The 19,006-nt window shown below is 41.9% G+C and overlaps 1 protein-coding gene across 1 annotated transcript; it reads right to left on the reverse strand.

Moving 5' to 3' along the window:
- Positions 1 to 1,984: 1,984 nt before the first annotated feature.
- inpp4aa (inositol polyphosphate-4-phosphatase type I Aa) lies at positions 1,985 to 13,814 on the reverse strand. Its single transcript, XM_061088730.1, has 23 exons — positions 13,715 to 13,814; positions 13,565 to 13,609; positions 12,481 to 12,599; positions 12,262 to 12,378; positions 11,693 to 11,772; positions 11,469 to 11,586; positions 10,952 to 11,042; positions 10,718 to 10,865; positions 8,638 to 8,768; positions 8,166 to 8,270; positions 7,965 to 8,073; positions 7,832 to 7,849; positions 7,548 to 7,728; positions 6,516 to 6,797; positions 6,277 to 6,424; positions 5,697 to 5,729; positions 4,947 to 5,119; positions 4,680 to 4,803; positions 3,966 to 4,233; positions 3,783 to 3,880; positions 3,594 to 3,706; positions 3,346 to 3,500; positions 1,985 to 2,117 (listed from the first exon to the last, which is right to left on the reverse strand). Exons 1-23 carry the CDS (start codon positions 13,812 to 13,814, stop codon positions 1,985 to 1,987), a joined length of 2,889 nt encoding a protein of 962 aa, XP_060944713.1.
- Positions 13,815 to 19,006: the final 5,192 nt, after the last annotated feature.

Genomic DNA, 19,006 nt, shown 5'->3' on the forward strand with positions numbered 1-19,006 from the left:
TGTCTCGTTTTGTACAATATATGCACATTAGAGTCCGCAGCAGGTAAACCGACAACAGAGGAGGTGTTGATGATGGACGGTACGACAATACAATATGCATTATGTAATTTCAGTCCGAAAACTTTTATCAAGTGCTCATTGCAACAGTTAACTGCAGTTTAAATTTTCATGCAGGTTGAAATTACATTTTTAAGACTGAAAGACAGCCTGATGTTTATTGTTTTTTTCTGGATATAACCTGCTGAAATGTCTTTAATATATTGATATTCACATTTCAGATTAGAATAATAAAATAATGTGATGAACAAAACGCAGAAATCACATAAGAAATCATTGTTTTACAAACACTGGTGAGTGAAGTGTCACAGGTGTTTACTTTTCTGAAAGATCTGTGCTTGTTATAGTGTTGAATATCTGTGTGACTGAAGGAAGGAAAGGTGAGAGGGAGAGACAGTGGCAGGAAGATGACAGACGGCCAATAAATCAGATAAACATCTTTAACAGCATCCTGTTAAAGTTCAGGTTAGGTCCAGATAAATATCTTAACAGGCAAAGAGCTTGAATGAAGCTGATGGATTTAAAGAACATTTAAAACATTTGGCAACTTAACATGTGGACAGCTCCAAATGGCAGAAGGATTTTTTCCCTCATCACCTACTTTCAAGAATAAAGTCTTAATTTGAATGAGGCAACGTCCTCCAAGTCTGTGTGGTTGTTTCTTCTGAATAGACACATTATTTTACAAGACCTGATACCTACTGGTTCCCCAAAGGATGAAGTATATGGTGCTTTATGAAACATATAGTGAAGTATAAATTAACAAGCTGCTTCACATTCCTCATTCAAAACAGACAATAGGCTGATTTTGCAGTATTCCTCCTCTAAAATGACGCGTAGCATAACATTATACAACTTTATTCTTGTAATATTATGACTTGACAAGTACCATGAATTTTTGATGACCTCAGCAAAGGCCCACTTTGCTATTGAGGTTGAAAATGAGTGAATTCAACCGAGAGGTTGTGCCTAGTGTCGCCTTAAAGAATGAAACTGCCACTCTTATTTTTTATTGTCAACATATCCCAAGAAAAGTCTAAAAATAAACTGTGCTGGTCCTTTTCTCAATAATCTCCAGCGTATGTGCCATCTCTGTAGCCTAAGGCCGATTAATTCCAAATGAATATTAGAAATTAGCCTCAAATATATAATTTTTTCTGGGAATTGTACTCAAACGTATTCTTTGGGGACTATTTTCAAGGGTGTGTTGCTATATGTTTGGTCTGCTGGTGAGTTTTTATGGCAGAAGGGTGGTTTACACAGGGTTGACTCACAACTACAATACCCATGTTCCCCCTAGTGAGGGACGAATGTTATCCTTTGCCACAGTGTGGCTCACTGGTGTGTTTTTGATACGCTGTGGAGCAACAGTGGAACTCTATGTTACGACTGAATGGGCAAAATCAGGCTTTGGAAACAGAAAATCCCTCTCGGCTGAATAAATTCATTGCTCTTCACAGGATATGTCGACAGTGATAACAGCTACAGAGGATTTCCAGCCTTATTCTGTAGCTGACAATCTAGTAACATCAAATAAAAGCAGTGTGGTCACGTATAGACACCTTCAACCAACATCGTCTTTCTACAGACTGGGATACGTTAAAATCGCAAAGCGGCAGTTCGCTTCCTGATGCTACGACTGGTCCTGCAGCTGGAGTCTGGACAATGGCTACAATGAAACACAGACAGTATCTTCTGTTTGCGGCTGTGAAGTGGCCGTGTCTCGTTCTAGTACTGTTGAGAAGAGAGAGAGGAAACTGCTATAAAACGATCTACAGTAGCACTGGCACTTGGACATTAATCATCTTAACAGTGACTAAGCACAAAACAAAGGGGCTGTTGTTCCAGTCCGTGTTGGATTTTTTTTCTTTGTGTGGTGCCATCAGCATTATCCCCCCCCCTTCAGTCTTTTTGGTTCAGTGTCCTCTTAGGTCTCAACCTTCCCGTACGTCCCCTCTGGGGGGCGGTATTGTTTGGGGAAAGCCTTGAGCTGGAGAGAGTTAAAGGCGTATTTACGACATCCCACGTTCTTCATGGTGTTCTCTCTCCTGCAGCCCTCACTGTGGACACACACAACAGAGGCATTATATACATTCCCATTCAAATAGAGCCTGACCGTAGACTGTAAATATAGCACAACATAGCCGGAGCAATCACTAGCTGGTGGTTGGCTGTGGTATAAGTCACAAACCTCGCCTCCTCAGTGTAATTGGCTGGGGCAGGGACCAAATAATTTTTCTCAAAGATGATATTTGAGTAAAGATATACATTTATGTTTAAATTTTAAGTTGAAAAAATATGTTTATTTTCTTTATTCAAGTTTTATATACATATATATATATATTTTTTTAAATAGTCATTTAAAATAAACTGACAGTTACACTGTATGAATGTAGGGTTTTCAACTGGTTTTGTCCCAGGGACCACCATTCTGACTAGAAAGTAATCCGCGGCCCACTGATGTGCCTACGCACGCCAACCCAACGTGTGTGTGTGTTTGCGTGTGTGCATGTGGATAGAAGGAAGTTTTAACATTTGGTTTTCCATGTTGGTTTTATTTAAAAACCTCAAACAAATCTATATCTACTTAAAAACCTCAAACAAATCTAGAAAAATCTGTGTAAAAACAACAAAAACTATAGATTTTCAGTGTTTAAGAATTGAAAACAAAATTAAAATGAAGTTTGTAGTTGTACTGAATCTCAGAACCATATGTACATCAATATACAACGTTCATGACTTAAATGTACAGACATGTAGCTGACATGTTGAGAGAACGTTAAAGTAACGGTGATCAATAAAAATCAACATAAACTGGGGCTACAACTGAAGAGGGAAGATGACAAAGTAATGCAGAATATGTCACAAATGATAATCAAACAATATAACACAAACAATTGAGGCCTACTTAAGTTTAACCTCATGATCACCAGCACCTTTATATTATGTTAGACATATTTTTCTTATTGTATATATTAGCCACGATATTCAAGAGTAATCTGGAAATGTGTCAAAATATCAAAGCGAATTTCGCGGACCCCCTGCAATGCCGTTGCGGACCCCCGGTTGAAAACCCCTGCTGTATGATGTTAAGCCTCAGTAACATATCTTTGTGATAAGGGTTTGATAATGAATCGCTGCTAGTTTTTTTCTAATATATCAGCTGATATATCTGTATCTCTGATATACTCTGTATTTTTACTCTTGAATATTGGTGTCAGTATAGACCCCAAAACATCCATATCACTTGGGCTCTATTTTCAAATTAGTGTGGGTGCAGGGACTGACCTGCGCATACAGTCCAGAGCCTGGTAGAAGACCTGCGGAGCCAGGGCGTGCTCCTGCTGCAGGATCTGACACTGCTCCAGGGTCAGAGACATAGCCGTGCGGTCCTTGGCGCTCTTACAGCTGGTGAAACGCACTCCGTTCAGGCGGCGACATGCCTTCAGGGTTTAGAGAAAGACGTTAGAGGAGGAAAGATGGAGCTTTTCAAATTTCAGGGGCTGAACACATGAATGCATGAAAAGCACGTCTACCTCGGCCGCATGCCACAGAATCTCCACGTTCTTGCTTTTCTTGGCGCTCACGTTCTGGCCCAGCAGCTTGAGCAGCTCAGGAAGGCTGCTGGTGCTGTGGGAGCGGGGGAGGCCTGAGGAGATGACACAGGGGGGGGGGAATGAAAATCCACTCACTGATGATAGTTTGGTGAACGTGTGAAGACTCACTCTCTTCAGGCAGGACTTCTTTAAACTGGTCGTAGTATGAGCTGAGGCGAGTCATGCTCTCCGTGTTGATCTGCTCTTGCAGTGACGTATCTCCAAACCTGGAAACATTTACGATATTAGAAGGGAGACAGGGGACGTTTTTTTGCCGTTCACCTTTCCTTTGCTCCGCACTCAGTGACTCACTTCTCAGCCAGCGTCTGCTGTTCGTTGATCCCCACGTTGAAGAGGATGGGCTGCACGCGCAGCAGCATTCCGTTCTGGATCTCTCTCGGCAGGGAGTCAAACATCGCTCCGGGCATCGGAACCCTGACGTTGAAGCCGTTCCTGTTCCCTGTGATCACTGGCATCATGTCGGGGGCAAAACCCGAAGTAGCTTGTGTCACTTTGAAGGTGACGTTTCTCAGGTCCATCACTCCGACACTCATGTCCTCCAGCATGGCCAGCTCCTCGCCTTTAAGACAGGTGGGGTGGGGTTGCACAGAGTTTCATGATGACGTTAATGCACAGATATGATGTATGATATGATGTATGATAATACCCAACATTCACAACCTAAATTATATAATATAGAAACACAAAGAACACTGGCGTCTTAACATCGATTCTGCAGGTTTGTGTGCTTGTCTTTAATTTGGCACAATATGTCAAAAACTGATTTTAATGATATATGATGGAAAGAAAAATCTTGTGACGTTTTTTAATGAAGTTTGTACCAATTTATAACCATTTAAACAACAATTTGGTTTATGACCTTTGAACTGTGAAGCCAAACACTTTCAATCTGGCTTTGGAACCTTTGCCGACGACTTTTGGACTTCTGATGTGTTTGGAACTTCTTGATTTCTTTGTGGCTCACAAACAAGAGCAAACAGAGAGATATTCTCACAGTGGACTTACCATAGGTGCTGAGCAAACCCTCATACTGCACCAGTAAGCCGATCGTGTGCAGCTGCCTGAGGAAGCCTGAGTCACACAGACAGTTCCTCAGCTTGAGAATGAAGCCACAGATCATAGCCGTCAGCTGTAAGCAGCACAAGTCGTATCAATACAGTGACGAGCAGTCGGGTTTTTGTTTTGTATTTTCCACGTGTCATGACATGTCGGTTATCTGGAGCTATACATGCATTAAAAGACAGAACAGGTGGGAGGGGGAGGCTGAAGCACCGTCTGGCAGAAGACGACGTCTCGGCGGTACTGCATGGTGAGGCTCATGGCGATGGTCGGGGCGCTGTCCTGCATCAGTAGAAACACCATGGCCTTCTTGGCTTTGTCGCTCATCACAGAGACGCAGTCAGTGTGTGTGGTGAGGAGAGGATAGAGGGCGTCGCTCCACTCGCCTGCAGACACCACGCACAAGTTAAACTCTCACACACACACACACAGGGTACATGCAGACACTGAACCTATACAGTTCATATAATATAAGTAATATAAGTCCATCTGCATAACTGGAATCCAAGAAACTAAAATATCTCAGCAACATCTATAGATATCATATGTTCTGTGAACCATAGTAGTGGTCAGGTTAGTTTTTAACACCTTTGTAATCTGTTCTCAATACAATGGTGGGATTGCCAGATAAAACTGTGCTCTGTTTATCTATATAGACCATTTTAATATTTTATTTTTTAAATCACACATTTGTCCAATCATATTAAGCCTTTTCTAAAATTTGCTTTGTGTGTTAACTTAATTTATTTTTGTTAAATCTTGTGATTCCCCTAAGCTTTAATTAAATATTTTTAAAATAGAGAAATATTTTAATTAATTAAAATTCATTAAATTACATTTTTATACAGTAACAAAACAATAACACAGTAGTTGGTCTTGTTCTTTTTTTCCCTAAAAAATGTTTCTCTTATCTTACATGTGACATGCATGACATATCTGATGTAGAGGACATATTGCTCTTACCTGGGGACTTCTTCTCTACTTCTGGACTCTTATCTTCAAATGAAATACAGAGAAACAAAAACATTAAATTAATAAAACAATTTAGTTTAGTTTTCCTTCAATTCTGCATTGTTTAATATTAACATTCAGCAAAACACTGGAGCAGCTTGAAGTGATGAATCTGCAGATGTGTGGATGGGAGCTCGCTCCAGTCTGGTGTGAGGATGACAAAGATGAAGGCTGACAGGTTGATGGTGACGAGATGGATGGGCCGACAGTGAGGATAATGGAGGATGACATGATGGTGGCAGTAATGATGATGATGGTGAATCAATTATTTTATGGTCAGGGTGTGGTTACTATGGATACCTCTCAAAGGCCATACATTAATATGTAGCCTCTGGTCATTGAGGACTGAGGTGAGATCAATTAGTACATGAATGGCTGATTGTACCTCATTCACAGACTATACAGTGTGTGTGTGTGTGTGTGTGTGTTCGTGTGTGTGTGTGTGTGTGTCTGTGTGTGTGTGTGTGTGTGTGTGTGTGTGTGTGTGTGTGTGTGTGTGTGTGTGTGTGTGTGTGTGTGTGTGTGTGCGCACCTTTCTTGGTGTTACTAGGCTCCTCGTCAGCGAGCAGGAAGACGTCCTCAGAGCTACTGTCACTCTGGAGTTTGTCTCGCTGCAGCAGACTGTCCACCCTCTGGATCACACAGTCCAGACTCTTATTAACATTTAACCAGTCCTTCTCCTGCATCAACACACATCATAAATGTTTAGTCTATTTTGTTTAGATAGAATAAAATAAACACCCGAACAGAGGCCTCCAGACTTTGTCTTACCCACTCCTCCTTGTGTACATCTGCGTGCACGGAGGACCGCTTGTTTTTGCTCCCTTCGCTGCCCTCTGGAAGAGCCATGTGGCGAGAGGGAGAGATGGCAACCCGTGACGGGGAGGTGGGGTTACGAGAGGGGGAGCGGGATGGAGAATGAGAGGAGGGCGAGAGGGAGGAAGAGGACGGCGAAGGGGTGCGTTGCTGGATGAACTCTGGGCGGGCGGCTGCCAGGGCGAGGATGGCTGACGACAGGAGCTTGGAGTCGCACGCGGTCACTAACTGACGAGTCTGCAGGAGGAGAGGAAGAGGAAGAGGACAGAGAGATGAAATGTGCTTGTTCAGGAGACATTAGGTGAAGGTAAATCAACTGTGTCTCCAAACAACTCTATTTGAAGCTAAGAACCTATGACAACTTGAATTACCGCCCTGCAGTTTTATGCCTCTGCCAACCAGTCTACATGCATTGTTTTGCCAGGTCACTGTGACCTTTGACCTTTGAACACTGAAATCTATCTATGAGTTAAATTGACAACATGATCAAATTAAATTCTCTAACGGCAGACTTGAGACAAAGTGTTCAAGACCATTGACTATTGACCTCCTAAATCTGATCAGTTAATCTGTGAGTCTAAATGGACCTTTGTGCCAAATTTGAAAGTTTTCATTGCAGACATATAAAGGATATCGTGTTGACAAGAACGGCACAGACGGACAGACTGACAACCTGTAAACATCATGTGGACACTGGCTGTCGCCAACACGGAGGCAATCGCTAATGAGGCAATAAAAGGGTGAAGTCAAAGTTATCTTGACCTGTAACCACTAAAGACTAATCAGTTGATCTGTGAGTCCACATGAAGATTTGGAAAAATTTAAAGATTTTCCCTCAAGGGGTTCCTGAGAAATCGTGTTCACAAGATTGGCACGGACAACCAGAAAACAAAAATCAAGAGGGTGTCGTATCTCTGCTTCAGATATTCCCGTATTCCTCTGAGTGTTGTGACATCAAACTAAGAAGAAACACTTTGATCGTCTTACCTTCTCTGTCAGGATGGCCAGGGTTCTCTCCAGAGCGTTGGCCGAGCGTTCCTTGGCAGCTCGCGACAGGCGTTCGGTGTAGTAACACACTTGCGTCTTCAGAGTGTTGATTTGACCAATCAGCTCCTTCGCTTTCACCACATCCTGAGGCTGGTATGTCTTTGCTGTAGAGCCAGCAGAGCTTTGAATGTGCATTGACAGAAAAAAATGGAAATTAAGGAAAGTGTTGTATACACGGCAACAACAACACACAATCTGTACTCGACTTATACACATAATCTCACCTTTCCTCCTCATATGTGCTGAATTACGAGAAGCAAGTAAACAAGAAAATCATAGGGTAAGATTAATTAATAACGTAACCACTAAAATCGAGCACCACCAAGAACCACGTGTTTTTTGTTTTCCTCCACTCACTGTTTTCTGGCGTCCTCCAGCTTGTGCAGCAGTTTTCGGAGGCCGCAGCCTTTAAAGCCTTGGTGATGTGCTGCAGGAGCTCCGATGGTGACGACATCATATGTGTGGTCTGATTGAAGGGCAGAGTGTGAAATAAGATATTGAATCATCAGTATCATCAAAAGTCTGGACTCACGTAATCGTGTGTGCACAGATACCCACCGTAACCGGACTCTCCCTGTACTCTCATCCTCTGGATATGAAGGTTAGTGGGTATGAACTCCAGCTTCCTCTCAGCTTTCAAGGTACTTGCCTTGAAGGACGGACCTGAGAGGGAGGAGGAGGTCACAGAGAGGTCACATGTGTCTGTATGTCATGAAGGTGCAGATAAAGGTTTAGTTTGGACTAATATCAACATTGATTTTTATTTGTTTTTCATAAAAAAGACACTTCCACTTATAACGTTATTAGAATCGTCACAAGGATTATTCTATATTTAAGTGCTTTCACCTAAATCTTACAGGCTGGACCTTTAAAAAAAGACAATAATATAATCTTGAGTTGGACTCTTCCTGCCTGGTAAAAGTTTATATATGTCCTGTCTCCACTTTAGTTACGTTCATTTTTTTTGTTCGAGATTTATTTCAAAACCAGTGGCGTCTGTTTTTATCAGAAAACAGTTTGTGGTTCTAACCTTTATACTCGTGCAGGTCACTTATGGTCTCCTGGTAGGTGAGGATGATGGTCTGGTACTGAGTGATGATCTGCCTCCTGAGGTTTTCCCAACATGGAGACAGCTCGCCCAGTTCCTCCAGCTCACACACCCTATGAAGCACAAAGGCATTAATGATTCAGACATCCAGCTAATGCACTGATGAGCTCTCAGCGTGAAGCTGGTGCAGCTGCTTCCGTTTATGTCTCTGAAATAAACACAAAGGTTGCACGTCTCCATTTCCTCACATTATTAACATCACTGCAACCATTAAGATGGTAATGAGGATGTTGTTTTTGTAATGGAAGTTTCCTGGAAGCTGGTGAAAGGAGAACTCAGGCAGCAGCTGATGTCTTATGCGGAAGAATTTAATGTAGACTTGATGCACAAAGGAGACCAGAAGGTGGAACCATAGATTTATATATAAAGGCTAGATGTCGTTCGACGGAGCCGGACGTCAATAACCATAACTTGCTAAATTTTCAATCGATTTTTAAACGATCTGGTTTGTTATAAACGTCAGAGATGTAGTTATGACACTGCATAAATTATTCATTTTTTTAGAAAATAACATTATTATTCATAAGTATGCAGTGTTATATCTACATTTCTGACGTTTATAACAAACCAAACCGTTTAAAAATCGGTTGAAAATTTAGCAAGTTATGGTTATTTACCACTACCAACACAATGTTATGGGTGAGCGAGCTGCCCCCTAGCAAGATGGCTGCCATGTGCGAACGTTCGTCTCCGTTGGCCGGCAACGCAGACGAGACATCTAGCCTTTATATATGATATCTATGGGTGGAACAATATACAAACACTAACAGAGTAACATGAGCAACTGTCACCCCCAAGTCTCAAGATGTCTCCCACAGCCTCCCAGTATATCTACTTGCGTCACCCAGTCTAACAGCACATCCATGAATGGCTAGAATTGCTGTCACTCTCGATGTTACATGTATGTGTTCCCAAACTATTGAAATTTAAGCCTAAAGTATGCATTCCGAAATCACATTGTGTCCTTACGTCTTGCTACTGGTGAAATATGTAAAAGAGTTGAAGTTGGTGAGAGTTGAAGTGGGTGCCTCTCTGTCTGGCTCATCTGAGTTAGATATGAAAGTCCCTAGGCGTAGACATGACAATGTACTGTTGGTTTGCCCTTTATCTATAACCTGACCTTGGGTTCTACTTAGAGAGAGAGAAGGGAGTATCTGCGGAATTAGACAGGCGGTATTCTCCTGTACATATATAATGCTATATACACTCTATACATAAGATGTAGTGGCATATACAGCAATGTGTGAGGATGGCTAAAAAGAACAACATCCTGTGGGGTAACAAATATATAATGTCCCCAAGGAGAAAAGAAAAAGATTTTCTCTTATTACAAACACACACTTAAAGACAATTATCATAAAATGATGCCATACTATAATAATTGATTGGACTTAAAACCAAGTCAGCATTTTCCTGAATTTATCCAGAGGGGCTAAGTGTGAGAATGGAAATGTTCGAGTCAGTTACTCCGCACATTTTCCTTTTCCTGCCACACCCCTAAGACAATGTCATAGTGAGCCCATGTGAGAAAACAGCAGGAAAACAAATTCACAGCGAGTGAGTGGATGTTTCTAACAAACTACAGATGCCAAACTGAAACCCAAAAAGAATACAAATAGCTCAGGATGAAAAAAAGGTGCCATAAATGTAAAAAAAAGTTTAGAGAAATGACAATGTGCTGAGAACAAAACCACCGATTTCCCCAGCGCACTTTATATGTAACGTCCAAGTCTCCTGCTTTACTCAGGTGCCCCCCCTTGGCTGAACGTACCAGACGTTTTCCTTTTGTTGTAAACCATGTCTGACTTAAACAATCTCCTCCTTTTTGTTTCCATAAATAAGACAAGTTAGAACCCGTCTAAAGACCTGACAGGAGCCTGACACCAGCATGACAACACTGCTGTGTGTTAAATCATCACCTCCTCCCTACAACACCATGCTGCTCCCACTGTGAGACATTCTCCCTCTGCTCATTCACACCAAGACAATGATCAGACGTTACCTGACGGCATCTTCCTCCAGCAGCAGTTTGACAAACTGTCGAGGGATGTGCAGGGAGAGGGCGCTCTCTGCCATCTGCTCCAGGATCCGCAGGTGGTTTCCATCCGTGGTGGGGAAACGGTAGGTCCGAGACATGACGCCTCCGAACACTGGACAGAACATGCAACATTACAGCTGTGAATTGCAATTGATGCCAACGGATGTCAACTGTTAATATTCATATGGAAACACTCACCAGCCTTCAGCAGTGGATCTTTACACAGGGACGAAGACTTGGATTTTATACCCATGGATTCAGTCAGGCTCTCATCAACAGGGAGAACCATCTGACACACACACAGACACACACACACACACACACACACACACACACACACACACACACACACACACATAAATCCATCAAATCTTCACGTCTAACTTCCCTGATCTGTAACAACTGGACTCATCAAAACCGTATCACCAGAGTACAATATGGTCTCAGAGATATTTTCTTGTTGTGCAATTGTTATTTATTATAAGCTGATTATTTTGAGTTTCTCATTGATTGTGTGTTTTATTCCCCCAAAATTCCCTTACACAATTTTTCGTGTACACAAACAACTAAAATCCTTGAGATAATAAGTGTGTTATTAAATAAGACGTAAACATAGAACATGAGCTTGAAAAACAAATGAAGTAATGCACTGGTGGATTGATTTGAATGCTGATGGTCTTAATTGACAAAGCATTTTACTCAGTTTTTCACTCACTCTTCCATTGACAGTGTCTCCTCTCTGTAACCTCGCGACAGGAGTCCTCTGCTCGCGCTTCTCCTCTATCTGCCAGGCGATGACGGTGATGTTGCCCACGCGCTCGCTCTCCGCTGACCTGACACACAGCGACATCAAGTAAATCAAACCCCCCCGGACTCGAAATTCAGCGTGTCATTAAATTCTTCTGGTCATTTACAGAGGAAATTGGCTGTGTGCGTTACTTGAGAGTCAGGTGCAGTCTGTGGTGTTTGTCTTGCAGCAGCTCCTTCACGGAAAACATGGACGAACCGAGCATGTACATCTGTCGCACAAAAACAGAAGGTTTTAAATAATCTTCCCCATAAACGTGTAGAATGAAGGTTTTAAAGGAGACATATCCTGGTCATATACTATCAATAGTCTTGTAGTCCATTGCTGCAGCTCCTTTTTTCAACCTCTATCTGAACCATTTGGTTTTTGTTAGGGCTGTGTCGGTATTCTTTCTCACCGTGGCGATAAAGCAACATATTTCTGCGGTTTCAGCAAAATTATGTCAAAATGATGGTTATGGTGACATCACAATGCACCGGAAGTATCGCCCAGACAACTGACCAGGTGCTTCAGGTGTTTTAGGACTTAAGGCTTTGTAGCTTTGCAGAACAAAAAACCTTTACAACACACTTGAGTAAAGGCAAAGAATAAAAAAGAGCACCATGTGTCTCCTTTAATAAATGAGAATGTTCTTCATTTCCGAACATGGGATTTAAAGGTCAGTGCTTTTGTAATAAATTATTCGAAGTCTGGGGCTCACCGTGCCCTGTGTGCGATCCTTCACATCATAGACGGAGAGCTTGACCTGAGTCTGCTGATTGATCAGAGAGTCCTGAAAGAATGCAACACTGCTCAGGAAGATGGGGTTACTGGTCCCCTGCAGAAAGAGAGACAGTGGGAGAGAGAACAATGGATGAAGGGGTTTGGAAGTTTCCAAGATCCGACAGGAAAGAAGAAGGGCAAGCGAGCAATAGGTCACCTCAATGATTTCAGTTTGAGCGTGCTTGGTCCAGAAGGCCTGGGGCGGCGTGGTGCAGCTGATGGCGACAAAGCTGGTTGGCTTACGATCCAGAGATGGAGTAACCAGTTCACTGCAGGCTGCCCACATAAAAAAAAACACAGGAGGAGATTACAAACTGCAGGATTTAGTGGCTGCATGGTCTCTAATCCTCGGCCACGGGAGGAATGTACTTAAATACTGCATCTCTGAGTTGTAAGCACTAGTTGAGCATCAGTTCCATTAAAGCTCTCAGGCTGAACAAGACGGTCAACAACGTTTTCCACAAGTTTTAGAAGCAGCCTTTTCCCGTAGTCAGCTACGGACAGTTCACACATGTAAACCAGATTTCAAAAGTCGCGCCTGACTTTATCTCACCCACGTTATGTTATACATTTGTGCATCAGATATAAAATTCGATAAAATGTTCTATAAGTTCAATAGAATATTCATTTTTAAAATACTAACACAGCATCACAGTTTCTTTAATGATTTGTTGGGTAAACTTTTTTTGAATTGCAGGTACACCCCTCGCCAACAGGGGTTGCTGAAGCCCCCTCAGCACTTCAGGAATGTAGAGTAGAAATATTGATTATTTCATGGCTACAAATGGTAATTTTCTACTTAGGATGATAGATTAATGATGGACGTCATGACAGCTCCCTAATAGTGAACCCAAATCATCTTAATCCCTACCTGGTGGCTGGCTGCAGGATAGGTCGTAAACTCTGCCTCCCCCATGTTAGCAGATGGGACATGGACCAAACTAATTGACTGACTCTTCATTGGTTGAATGTGCATAGGGGCGGGACCTTGAGACCACGGCTCCACTCGTGATCATAACTGAGCAGACTCTGGCACCAAATTACATCAAAAGCTCAAGATGGCGGCACCAATATCCTAAAAATGTTAGCTTCTTCAAGTGGAGATGCATTTGTTTGGGCCTTTTCGTGTAATTTGTTTAGCGTACAAGTAAGTATAAATAATTAAGCATTACTAAGAGATAGAAGAACAAACACTGTTTGATCTATATGTAAAATATACTTGAAGTGTATCGTTTACATACCCACACTGAACTCCAGCACAGGCTCGTCTGGATCCTGGCTTTTGCCTGTAGGACGGAGAAAACAGGGGGTGGGGAAGCTCTCGTTACGTGCCCTGGTATTTCATCATCAGTGAAGTGAACAGGTTACCATGGCAGCAGTTACTTAGTTACCTGAGAGCGCCAGTCCCATCATCTCAGCAGAGAGATCAAACGTGTTGGCCCGGTAAACTGACCATGGCCGATGGCGTGGGCTGCGCTCCCTTCCGGACATGGTTTCACGTCAGGGGACGGGGATTGATTTTGTACTAGAGGGACCGTGGAGTAGAACAGCTTGGAGCAGGACACAAATCCAATCGTCAGTTCTTTGAGATATATGTGCGTCAACTTCCCTTGTGTGTTGATCCGAGCGGTCACACGTTCGTCAATGATAAAACTGCAAGAAAACGAGAAGAAAACACAAAATAGATCATCATCATCTCTCCTCAAAGAAACTTCTGAGAGACACTGCTTGTATTCCACCTGTTGATAGTGATGTCATCCTTTCATCAATGAGGCAGAAAAACTGATAAAATTAGAAAAATGCTCGTAATTAGTAATTTAAAGGACGCCACTGGCTCCACACGTCTACAGCATCACATCAACGCCTTCTTCTATTCACAAGGTTAAAGTGATAAAGATCGCTGATGTAGTTAGCTGTTTGAAGTCTGAGCGTTCCACTCTGACATGAACATCGTATGAGAGGTTCTGCAGCTTCCTGTTTGAACTCCACTTATTCATTCCCCTTTGTTAATATTCTAATATAAACAGTGGGAAAAAGCTTCTGTGGGGAGAAGTGAGAGTTTTCACACCACATGTAGGAAATGAGAAACAGCAGCAGCAGACTGACTCCGTCTCCTGATGCTATTTTTTCTCGTGTGAGGTTTTTCTTAATTTGAAAACAGAGTTCTGCTCTGCTCACAATGACAGGCATCAGACCGACAGGAAACAGAAAACCTTGTGATAAGAAAGCAGCAAGAACTTCCTGTTATTTTACAACCAGCTTCTCACACAGATTTGTCACTAAACGTAACTTTAAATTGATAATTTTATGACCTTCTCATACAGTATATAAGAATAATTCAAATATGGTAAATGGATTGTATTTGGATTGTGTGTTAGTCTTATTGATAACTCAAAGCGCTTCACAGTATCTTGCTCAAGGACACTCAGGCACGTGGACTGGAGGAGCAAGGATCGAACTACCGACCTTCTGGTTAGTGGACAACTTGCTCTACAGTATGTGGTCCTATGTCTAAACAGTGTCAGTAATAAAAAAGCCTCCTTGAACTTTTTGGACAAACAAAAAATTACTGTATGTGTAGGAATGAAAATTATATTGAGGATAAATTGTATAGATTTGGAGCAAATGGATGTTTGCTCCTGAGAGAAGGTTGTGGTTTTAAACTCTTCTTTATGGTCAGAGAATAACAAAGACTTGATAAACAATAAAACATTTTATAATTCTAAAGTAAATCAATTCCGTATTATACCTCCTCACTGTGCTGCACAATGCCAAAGCAATGTATCAATATATATTGGACTTTTGTTATGTTGATGACAATGATATTGTGATAATTTTGACACTCATGTCTGATCCCAGTTTGGAAGTAAAAGGTTTTCTGATGCAAAATCCTTCATGGAAAAGGCTGCTCATGTTTCTACCTGGCTTACAGTGCACCTCCAACAAATGACCTGGAGCAGTGAGACACAGGAAACTGAGTGTGCCAGCATCGGAGATTTGGCTGCTCTGAAATATTTATATCCTCTGCTGATTCATTTCCTCAGTCTGTTTCTCTCTTTGATTCACTTTGGCTTCATAATTTATCTTGATTGAACTGATAGCAGACAACACTCCACACTGCTATATGTTTATAAGCTCCAGAGATGCCTTTCACATGTCTTTCTCTCTCTCATAGAAATTGATCCGATCTATATTTTTGTCCTGTCTGGTCTTTGTCCTTGTTTGAATTTTTCTCCCTGCAGTTTCTCAGCTGGTATCACTGGAAACCAGAATGTTTATTTCAACAAACAAATAGAAGAAGAAATAAGAAAGAGGAAGAGAAACACCTCTAAATGGACTGCAGTTACATAGAGCTTTTCCAGTCTTATCGACCAAGTCGATAGTCAGAAGACTTGAAGTCTACTTTCGTTCATTTGCACAATGCTGCACAGCACCTATTCTCTCACACACCATTCACACATTGTCGGAGGGCTGCACGATTGTTGCCAAAATGGCAAATTTAATCCGTTATTTATGATGATTTTTATTCATTAGTTTTAAGGACAAACGATTGTACTATTACTGCACCCTCACATTTTTTGCTATACGCTCCTGCTAATGTACAAATCTATACATGCTGTACTGGTGGGCCTCTGAGGTGTTATTGAATTTAAATGGGGCCTCAAGCCTCCAAAGATTAGTTCAGCTGCTTTAAAGTACAACAAAGCATTGATATGAAGCACAGAGCAGTGAGTGGAGGAGAGAAACATGAAAGAAAGGACAGAAAATGTAAAAGGTTAAGAGGGGGTGAAAGGGAGAAAGGGAACCAGCGAGTGGTCTGATGACTAACGTGAGCTGAAAACTCAAATGGCCCCAGAGAGGTGAATCTTTACATTTCCTGTGGCATGTCAGAGTCAGTTAACATTTCCATTTCACCGCTGTGTGTGTGTTGTTTTTGCTTAGCCTGATCAACTGGAATAAATGTCACTTCCTTCCCCCCCGTAATATAAACAGACCTGCTCGACCGAGGTGATATCATGTACTGTGTGTTTGCTTATCTGTTTTGTGTGTGTTGCCATTTGTCCGATGGAAAAGGGTGAACAAGTCTGTGTCTGTGCTACTGTGCATCCATGTGTAATGACTTCAGTTAGGATGTCTATTTTTACACGTGAGCGTGGTTTGACGTCACAAAGCCCACGCACAAGAAAACACCATCTCCCGGTGACACACACACACTCACACATACGCAAATGTGACAGCTAAAAGTGTGATGATCTTTGCCACTTTAATCTCTGTTCTGGCAGCTTCATGCGAGACCAAAAACAGATGACGATTACAGCGGGGACCCTCTGCCTCATTAGGCTGAGGGGCATTAATTGTTGGTGGGAGCTGTCTTTTAACTTCCTGTGATCTCCGCTGCCTGTGGCACTGTGGGAAACCCGGAGTGGACCCACTGCTCAACCACAGGATGTCACAGATCTTATGACTCACTCATCAGATACATGTGGTCTGCTTGACGGGAGACCAAACAGCCAGGAGTGGAGCTCAAACTATCTGTTAACAGATGAAACGATGGGCAGGTTTTGTTAATTAAATCATCAGTATAAAAGTATTTTCTGGTACTGCCTTCAAAATTAAGACTTGGTGTTTTTCTTTCTTTTACACTGAATAAGTTTTGACGAAAGTGCTGCAACTGGGAATTATCTTCACTATTGTTAAGTCTGATTATTATTTTCCTGATTAATCAATTAAAGAATTGGTCTATAAATTCAAATCGAAAGCCACACTGTGACCAGTCTGGACTGAGGCCTACATCTACTGAAAACAAATGGAGGATTAAATGATTAGTCAATGTTCAGACAATATTATTATTAATAATAGTAAAACTCTAATGTTTAAAACCAAATGTCCAATCAGCAGGCCACGGCATTTGAGAGACATTCAGGTATCAACATTAGCATTGATACTGCTGATAATACCAGTCTGGGCCTTGACAACTATGCAAATATATGTACTGATCTGATACCACTTCTTTAAAGTGGAAGGTCCCATAAGTAAAAACAGCAAGACTTTGTTTTGATGGGTGATGTGTATTCCTACATTTATTTATTTGAGTTATTTTTCTTTTATGACTGTTAAACTAGAAAATAAAAGTAATTCTATGACAAACATTATCTGTATTCTCTTTATTCTTTAAAGGGTTTAACCTGAGTCAGGCCATACAACAATGAAAGCAACTATCACTACCATACAGGGTTAGTAGCATACTGCTATTAAAATATGTTATATAAGTTGCTTTTTTTTTAATCCACTGGTATCAGATCAGTACTTGTTATCAGCCCCGATACGCAAAGTCCAGGCTTCAGAATTTAGTACCGTGAAAGAAAAACGATATTAGAACATCCGGAAAGAATTTATGATGTGATACATTGAAGAAGAGAAAATCCACCCAATGAAGAAGCTAGAATCCGTGAATGTTTTGTTATTCTAGCTCCAACCAGAGTAATCCACTTCAAAAATATGTAATAATAATAATGTCTGACTAATCAATCATCCATTTGTTTTCAGCACCTCTTGGGAGAGTAGATGTGGGCCTCAGTTCATATTGGTCACAGTGTGCCCCATTATTCTGGGTTAAGCCCCTATGACAGCAAACAACCCCACTGACAAAGTGCCACAGAGCAAGAGGCTGAAACCCATCCAGCTCCACTGCACGTACTGTACGTGACCTCTGACCTCAACAAACCAAACCAGGTAAGGGCGGAGACATGTTTTGGTTTCTCAATCTTTAAAGGAAGGGTTAAGTTGGTGAAAGCGGAGAAGAAGCGAGATAACAAAAGGCAAAAAGATTCAGGTGGTCCTCACTGCAGACGGTCCTCTGGGACGGTACGAAAACCAAAATGACCCAGTTAGTGCGGCTGGCGGCACACAGCTGGCTCCCTGCAGCTGCTGTCAGAACCGGCTGCACTGCAGTACCTCTCTCTCTCTCTCTCTCTCTCTCTCTCTCTCTCTCTCTGTCAGACCTGCCCTCCTTTAACTCATCTCTCCCAAATGTCTAATTTCCCACTCATTCTGCTTGGTCATCAACCCTGTCCCCTCTGTAAACCTGCTCCTCTTCTCCACATCCATCTATCGATTGAGTCCAGAGCTGAGCTGTGCCAAACGGACGTCCCCGGAGTCTGATCTACAGTCGTCCATTTGATGAAGAAATGTCACTCGGGTGCGCTGTTAGCAGAACTAAATGGTTTTTTGATCCGAGTGATGGAAGAGGAGGAGAATATGCAGATGAGTTTACTCCCAAATGGGGAAAAAAACCTTTATCCACGACGGCAACTGGAAGGGACACCATGTGAAAAGAAGCTATGGGAGAAGTGAACATCAGAATATGACACCATGGAGGATGATGACGATGATGATGATGCTGATGATGATGATGACGATGATGATGACGATGATGATAATGCTTAGCTATCAGGAGGAACATTCAATGAACATACCACAGTCCAGATGAGCAGCTTCAGAAGTCTCTCAACAAGCTCTGTTCAATTGCTCTATCAAAAATCTTTATCCGAAACACATCAGAATAGACAGATGAAAAAAAATAATACATATACAGCTGGAAGTTGACAAAATAAGAGCTTGGTTTAATTTAGCTTCCCCTCTCTCTCTCTTATAAATAGAGTGAAAACGGTGATTCAACAGAT

The sequence above is a fragment of the Limanda limanda genome, chromosome 16 (genome assembly GCF_963576545.1).
Source record: "Limanda limanda chromosome 16, fLimLim1.1, whole genome shotgun sequence".
NCBI lineage: Eukaryota > Metazoa > Chordata > Actinopteri > Pleuronectiformes > Pleuronectidae > Limanda > Limanda limanda.

Bases quoted from the DNA above. Each gene is read 5' to 3' on its own strand.
- inpp4aa (XM_061088730.1), bottom strand. From the start codon at position 13,814: ATGTCCGGAAGGGAGCGCAGCCCACGCCATCGGCCATGGTCAGTTTAC. The intron at 12,379-12,480 runs GTGACCTATTGC...CTCTTTCTGCAG, and splicing joins CTCAAACTGAAATCATTGAG to GGGACCAGTAACCCCATCTT. The intron at 11,587-11,692 runs GTAACGCACACA...GCTGTGTGTCAG, and splicing joins AGACTGCACCTGACTCTCAA to GTCAGCGGAGAGCGAGCGCG.